Raw genomic sequence first — 8234 nt, 5'->3', positions numbered from 1 at the left:
AGTTGATTCCTTCCCACCCCCCCCCTGTTCGGTTTGGGCCGGGGCTGAGTATAACAGGGAATTTCTAAGAATCCACCTCCCACCCCCTTCGTTCAACACATCGTTCAACCAGACAGCTATTTGTAAGCCATAGGGGGGGCCCAGAAATAGTTTGGAAACTACTGGGGGGGCCCAGGAGAAAAGGTTTGGGAACCACTGGTATAAACTATTTATGTCTCTTTGTTGCATCTGTTGCGTGTGTTGAGTTAACGGTTGGATAAGTGTAAAGAAAACGTGCTTTTTGCTATGGACAACGTTAGCAGGGGCTCAATACCTGCAGCTACAGCAGGGCTGATTGATGCAGGACTAAATGCCAACTGAAAACTTTCCCACAGCACTAAAAGCCAGATGTTAGCAGGATTGCTAACTATAGGGAAAGGGGTTTGGAAAATAGAGAACAATAAATTGAGGTGGGGTTTGGGGAGTTTTTTATACTGCCCTCCCCCTCCTGCTCCAAATCTTCTAGATCCCTTTGAGCAAGTGATCTCTGTTGTCCTTCATTCTCCCAACATCAATACATCTCCTCTTCTTTTACAACATGTTTTACACTTCGTTTGTCTATTTGTTTTTCGATTTACTCCTGTTCCTATTGGATCGTTTTTTTCTTCCAGCATTTTCTCTCATTTACCCAGACTTTGGCCGTGGTGTCCCTGTAACTCTGTGACCATATTTCTCAATTTTTCCTTGTGTTAATGTTTGCTACTTGCATAGCAGCAGAGAGAGAAGGGAGAAGAGTGCAACAAAACAGTGAATAGCCAAGTTTCTGGCTGAATGCTTACCAATTGAAAAGGGGTGGCTGCTCCGTCTCACCCTTCCTCCCACCCTCTGTCAGGGTGAAAGGAGCCACTTCAAAGCCCCTTTCCCCACATTTTAACCCTGTTTTTATTTTGCTGAAATGAAATAACTTATAAAGGTGAAGATATTTTCAGTCTTTGACTCTTGTGGGTGTTTATGGGTTGCTCTGATTTTTGATAAAGTTTATGCACTAAAACCCCACGGTGTTATTTGCTTACAGTGCTGCTGAAGAAGGATACGTGTGGTTTAATAAAACTTTCACTTTCTATTGAGAAACAATTACTTCCTGGTGGCGTGGGCTGCGTTGAGGTTTTAAATTTTACCGAATCGCTAACGTGACGTTAGCATGACATAAGTAACACAAGAAGCTTACAGAAACCATCCTACACTGCAAAGAGAGAATAGCTGATCCAAACGAGGCAGCTGTTAATGCTAATTCAGTGTTTTGCCATTGCTAGAACTACAAGCAGACTACATTCTTAATTAGCGCAGAACATCAACGTCATTGTTCATAACTTCTTCTTCTGTTTGCTGACTGGCCTGGTAGGAAATGGACTGGAGGGAATCCAAGTCAAGGGGACAAAACCCAGACTGTGCTGGAAGTGAGAACTTTTTTTCGAGTGGAATTGCACCAGAATGCAATGGCCAGGATACTTAAAAACAGCAGAGCGGGTATCTGGAGTTCATAAATACTAATCTGTGTTAAAAAATATTTTAAATGTCTGGAACAAATCTTACAATTCAGTGTAGGAGTGTAGCAAGATCTCAGTGCTATGCCACCAAAATGTTATGGTGTGGACATGAGTGTGAAAGAATTGTTCTGAGGCTTATTATGTAATGATCAATCTTAACCCTTTAACAGTCAACCTTAAAACACTTCAATGTGCCCTTGAGGACACTGGAATCCTCCTGATAGTGAAGGGTTTTAAATAAATAAATTTTAAAAAAACATGGTATGTGTGTAAATTGTGTCAGTTTAAATAAAAACATCCTGAATCAAGAAATATCAATAACGCCAGATATTAAAATTAGATATGCTGATCAGAACACAAAAGTCATGGATTAAAGCCTCTGAGCTGAAACCAATAACTTTTGAGCAACTTACCCTTGTTGTTTTGTACTGTATGTGTACACCTTTTAAGTGTAACTAAACCCGATGTAAACACATAACCCTGAACACAAACATTTTTTTTTTTAATTCCAGTAAAGTGGGTGGTGCCAAGAGACACTGAGAGGCATGGCCAACTGTGGGGATGAACGGTGGGGGTAAAGCACTGGGTGTAATCGGGTCAAGAGCAGACAGACTCACCCACCAGGTCATGTCTGCATGTTTGCAGTCAACAACAATCACCCCACTGTTACCAACTCTGTGACTTTCTTGCTATATTTAGCAACATTTCACACAAAAAAAATTATATCCAACAAAATTGGAATCAGCAGGTCAGGCTTTTTAAAGATCGGTAATCAGTGACAGGCCAGAAAACTGCAATTGGTGCAGCCCTATTAGAAACAGCTCTCGCCTCATTCCCATCTAACTTATAAACAGTATAAGTACGGGGTGCTGTGGTAGTGCAGGGGCAAGGCATGAATTACATATTGAGGCTTTAGTCCTCGCCAGGCGATTTCCGGCCTGGCGAGATTTGCTGCATGTCTTCCCCCTCTCTCTGATTACCCTGTTTCCTGTCGAACTACTTTCAAATGAAGGCCATTAGAGCCAACAAAACCTTTTAAAAAAACGCTTTTTTTTTATATATATTTTTTTAAAAACAACAATATAAGTACATTACAACTGTTACTCGATTACAGTTTTTGAGTACTCTACCCACCTCTGTGTAATACTAAGACAAATATCAGTGACATTTACTGTAATATTTACTGCTGAACTAGCAAAATTAGCTTAGCTAATGTAGCTTTTATCTGCAAACTAAGACAGACATGTAGCCAATGTGGATGTTACCACATGTACTTACTCTACCAGTCATCAGAACCTGTTATTCACGTGAAAAGTTCTGATGTCCTTTGCAAAGCTGTTGAAACACTGATTGTATGCATCTATGGATTTCAGGCTGCTTAGCTCCTCCATGGTGTACGCACTCTATCTATATCGTAGTATGAGATCAGAGGCATTATTCATTAAAAGAATTTTAACATTGTCTAGGAAAATAGGTAATCTTTAAAGAAGTAGTATTTTAATTAATATAAATAAATAGACTACTCTTGTGGATGTGTGTTTTAAGAATAATCTGGAAGTATATATCTTGGATCTGATGGCATTGATCTTGCTTCCGGAATAAATGCCATGACAAGGACAATTAAAATTTAAAGGATATAGGGACAAAAGAAAACACCCCAAAAAACGTAAACGTTTTCATGTGTTTTGTTTTTGTTGTGTCACGTCTTAAAGGACGAAGGTCAGGGTACAGTTGTGTCCTGGTTGTGTGGCTGAGATAAAGTTTCAGAAACTTGCTACTATGTGTTTTGTTCTCTGAGCTCACCCATACGTACGTGTGTGTGTGTGTGTGTGTGTGTGTATCAGGCAAGACTGTCAAACAGAAGAAAATTGAACAGCATTCAACATGTTTGGCTCTGAAAGTGAGGGGAGTGTCTAACAAAGCCTGCTTTGGAATGCTCTAACTCTGCTTCTCTCATTGCCCCTCTCCCCACCCTGGCCCATCTCTTTAAAAGTGAAACTCCCCCTCCACCTCCTTGTCATAAACTCCTGGAACAGGCTCCGTTCTTTTAAAAAGAGATTGTGTGTGTAGGTTGTTTGCCCAATGTGTTGCTTTCTTTGTGTGTTCACACACTCACCAAGATGCATGTGAAGCACCAGCTTTGTTGTGGTTATGCAAATTGAGAATGTGTAGCTCTTTTCAGCCACACCGCTGAGCCATATGGTTGAGGCCATTCAGTGTGTAGATGTGTGTTTGCCTATGAGGTGGAAAGAGGGTGGTGTGTACTGTGGAATTTCCTCTCCTTCCACAGGATCCATACTTCCCACTTGCATTAAATGAAAACTAAACTGTTCCTCAAGTATTTCATGAAGGAAAAAGTCTTCAATGATTTTTCTGCTTTTGCCTCACAAAAAATCATTAGCATATATAGAAGAGTATATATGTTTATAAATTCTTGATAAATAGATGTCAGTTAATGAAAATGGCTCTGCCTCTTTTACTCTCTACTGCCATGACTTATTTTTTCATTAGATATTTACTATGTTGGCATGTTGCAGAAAATACAAACTGTAATTGTGACCTGTGTGCACCTAGAATAGGAATAAGAGCGGCTGAGTAAAAGCACACACACACACACACACACACACACACACAGCTCAGTTGGAAGCCTTTTAATGAATGTCTGACTGGTGCTCGGTTTAACCCTTTAAAGCTTGACACAGTAAATCATTTTCTGAGAGTTTATATTTTTAAAAACTGAACAATCTATTGGATGCATTTAATGAAACACATTTTTAAAACATTTTTAAATTTTACTGATTTTTTCTAACTTTTTTTGCCTCTTACATCAATAAAATCATTATAAACAGAAATATCCATATGTATGCTATATTTCACTATATTTCCTTGATACAGCAGGCTTTAAAGGAAAGTACCTCTGGTAAGGAGTTACAAAGCTGAGAGATACTTGTATTAAAAATGAAGTGGTGTTATGGGATGAACGGTTCTGGAATCTGTAAGATCTGTTTTTCGTTGGATTCTCGTTTTATTGTGTGCATCATAATCTCCATGTGCTACCATATGTGAAGTGTTCTGTGATGGGCTGACATCTCTCTGCATGTCTGATGAGACCTTTGTTACTTTTCTCTTCACCTCTTTTTCTCTGCCATTTTATCCTTTCCCTTGTGTCCATCAAGAAACGAAGCATTTTATCTCCCAAAATTGAATCAGAAAGGGGGGAGTGAAAATTACCCTGCCAGCGCCTAATTCTCCCTGAAAAAAGCCAGAACAGAGAAAGAATGAGGAGAGGAAATAAAAAGGGAGTCCCTCTCCCATCTTTTAACTGAGATGGCCATGTCTAATTTTGTCCAATAGATAAATGAATGGATTTTTTGTGGAAGGGTCAAGAACCCCTTTGGTTCAGAGGGCCATCAAAGTGACTGTTTTTTTTTTTTTTCTGTTTTCTCACTCATAGCCTGTGAATGGATATTTAAATGAGCATTCACTAAACATAAAGCCGGGTCCACAGCTGCCTATCACAACATTAACTCCATTAGAGTGCATGTCTTAGTTTAGAGGTTATTCTTGAAGAAGCAGAACCATGTGATGTTGTGAATGTCAAAGTCAACACTTGATGACTGCATTAAGTGAAAACTGGTTGTGGGAAAGTGTGAGAAATTGGTTTTGACCGCAGCATTTCCAGTTCTTTTACCACTTTTTATTGAGACAGGCTGTGTTTTCAGTGAGTGTATCTTCGGTTACAGGAGTTGCGTGGTATTTCTGTCTAAGAAGTGACATAGTTTGCATTTTTCTAGTTTTGTAGTCAGTGGTATGACTAAAATGTTACATGATGATTTTATCACTTTTCAGCTACATTAAAAGGTTAAAGAAAATTTCTCAACAAATTTTCATTTGTGGCACAATTCTGTCACCTTTTATCAAGCATAACTGACATGTATGTTTAAAGTACACAATGTCTCAAGCTGTTGCCTAACTCCAAAAGACCTACAACTACACCACCACTCACTTAAAGTCCAATATCGCTACTTAAGTGATAAAAACATAACATTTTGTATTATTACTTTTAAATTTCAATTATCTAAATGTTATTTTAAATTTAAAGTGCTACCCAATAAAATGTGTAGAAGACTGTAGAGCTCTGTAGAAACCGCTAGAGAGAAGTGCTGAGTGGGCCTAGAGAGCATGCACACCAAGTATTGTGCAAGGTAACGGGAAAGTCCAAAAGGTTCAGACATGGTCAAATCTAAACCACCCAGACCGACATACTACAGCTATTGCTTGCCAGTGTATATTTCTGGGAAGATGACATGAATTATTTATGGCTGCAATCACACAGTCAGCATGAAGTGAGAGACTGCAGTATTTTGGTTTTAACTGAAAACTCTCCAGTGATTTCTCCGGATCAGCTGACTGGTTAGAGGCAAACAGACTTGGAAGTAGGCAAAAAAAACAAACAAACAAAAAAAAAACAGACAGCTCAGAAAAAAATCCAATATATTGTTTGTATATTGTTGTTGTTTGGTAATATTGTTCATCGCTAATGAAATATACATTTGTAAGATATCAGCCGTGAGAATCCAGGAGGATTTGCAGCCTTTCTGTAAATTCCTGCCAGTGCACCTTGGAAGCTCAGGCGACTCTTTAATGCCACCAGTGAGTTTTAAATGGTTTATCATGTCAGATTTATTGTGGTTTGTGGAGATTTCAGACATACAGACTTGTTAATTTTTAGCCAGAGCAAATAAGTCACAGGATCAAAACAACATCTTATCCACATGTCAGACAGTTCAGATTTCTGTTAGGCTTTGTCCAACACACACAAAAATATTGAGACACAACCACGCTGTACAAAAGCCTGAAAATTCAGTATGTCAGGAGGGATTTACAAGCCCTCCCCAGAACAGGGGTTTCACCTCCAGGCCTCCAGGGCCAGTGTCCTGCAGCTTCAATACACCTGAGACAAATAATGATGTCATTAGAAAAACTCTGGAGAAATGGACTTCACTGGGGATTCAGCCATTTTATTCCAGCAACAAGGTACTTCAAAGTGCTTTGCACCATAAAAATATAGTACAGCAACCAATTATGAAACAGTAATAAACATTAGATTTTGTCAAATACCATAATCAAAATCACCAAGAATAATCGTCATCAAATATACTGATCAATTTTGCAGCTGTTATTAATCAGAGTCTACTCTAAACAGCTTAGAGTTGCCTTTGCTTCATAATAACCAGAACATTGATCAATGTTCAATATATTTGCTCTATATTTGCTTGATGGTTTTGGTGATGGCTGAAATGTGCTATACAAATAAACTGGAGTTGAATAAACAATAAACTCCTTTCTCAACCAAAGCACATTATCTTAATCCTTCAGACTCCAAGATGATTTCTGAGTCGGGTCTTGGTTTTGACCCCAGCGCAGGGTCATTTTGCAGGGAATTTACATGTTCTCACCACACATGCTGAGGTTCAGTAACCATGGATATAGGCTCTATTCTCCCCTCTTGACCCTGCATATGGGTCATGGGTGATATGCCCGTATAAACAGTGAATGGATAATGTGTGTTCTTGTACCTTACCTTGTGCTGCACCTGGTGGTGTGTCTCCCAGCAATACAAGTGTCTATCTTTAATTTAAACCGGAAGAATCCTTTTCAACTTACTGAAGTCATGCTTCACCAACTTGTGCACTGCAACATATCAGTAAGCATATTGTAATAGTAGCAGTGACATGATAGTGACTTGTATTTCAGTTCAAGGACTCCAGCAGTATCACTGACAGTGTGGCGCAGGGTCCACAGCATCTTTCTGAACCTGCATGTAGAAACTATGCTAGTCTTCTTCTGTCTCTAGGTGATCAACGTGGACGGCAGTAACAGGCAGACTCTGCTGGAGGACAAGCTGCCTCATATCTTTGGCTTTACTCTGCTGGGTGAATACATCTACTGGACCGACTGGCAGAGCCGCAGCATCGAGAGGATCCACAAGGCCACTGCCGTGCGAGAGATCATCATCGATCAGCTGCCAGATTTAATGGGCTTAAAGGCTACCAAAGTCACAGAGACCAATGGTAGGATTTGCAGATTTCTGAACAGTGGATAAAAATGCAAAAGAAAATAATGAACTGAGCCTACATGAACACTTGTGTGTTTGCTCAGGTACAAACGGCTGTGCAGAGAATAATGGTGGGTGCAGCCATCTGTGTTTTTGGTGTGAGCAGGCGGTCCGCTGTGCTTGTCCCATGGGCCTGGAGCTCCTCTCAGACCTCCAGACCTGCGTGGTGCCAGAGGCCTTCCTGCTGTTTACCAACAGGTAGGACAACAGGCAAACTATTGGTCTGAAGAAGCAGCTGAGTTGATCACTGTTCTTGTTGGCTAATCAGTTTCTTCAGGATGTTGTGATTGCTTTTGTGATATCTTTTTGCCTTAACCTTTATTACAAAACATGGGGAAAAAAACAACAAGCAGACAAATTGGACACACACACAATTTGATTCTTTAAAGAACTTCAGTAGTTCAATTTCTGTTGCTTGCCATATTGATTCCAGACTACATTGAATAAATTTGAATATTGCATCAAACCAATAAAAAAGCCCATTTAGTTATACAGAATTATGGGTTTAATAAATAGCATGTCAGGGTTTCCCCAAGAAAACTTGCTAAGCCCGGTGGTGGGGGCATCGAGGCGGTCCACAGGCGATCTAT

General features: G+C 39.7%; 1 protein-coding gene across 1 annotated transcript in view; it reads left to right on the top strand.

Annotated features, from left to right (window-relative positions):
* The window catches only part of lrp5 (low density lipoprotein receptor-related protein 5), a 57804-nt gene that overhangs the window by 26184 nt on the left and 23386 nt on the right, over positions 1-8234 (top strand). Inside the window, exons 12-13 of the mRNA XM_016665721.1 lie at positions 7384-7600; positions 7689-7842. Of these exons, the coding sequence (XP_016521207.1) occupies positions 7384-7600; positions 7689-7842 (371 nt within the window). The remainder of the gene's footprint in view (positions 1-7383; positions 7601-7688; positions 7843-8234) is intronic.

The sequence above is a fragment of the Poecilia formosa genome, unplaced genomic scaffold, assembly GCF_000485575.1.
Source record: "Poecilia formosa unplaced genomic scaffold, Poecilia_formosa-5.1.2 Scaffold612, whole genome shotgun sequence".
NCBI lineage: Eukaryota > Metazoa > Chordata > Actinopteri > Cyprinodontiformes > Poeciliidae > Poecilia > Poecilia formosa.
This window is presented reverse-complemented; position numbering and strand designations above follow the sequence as displayed.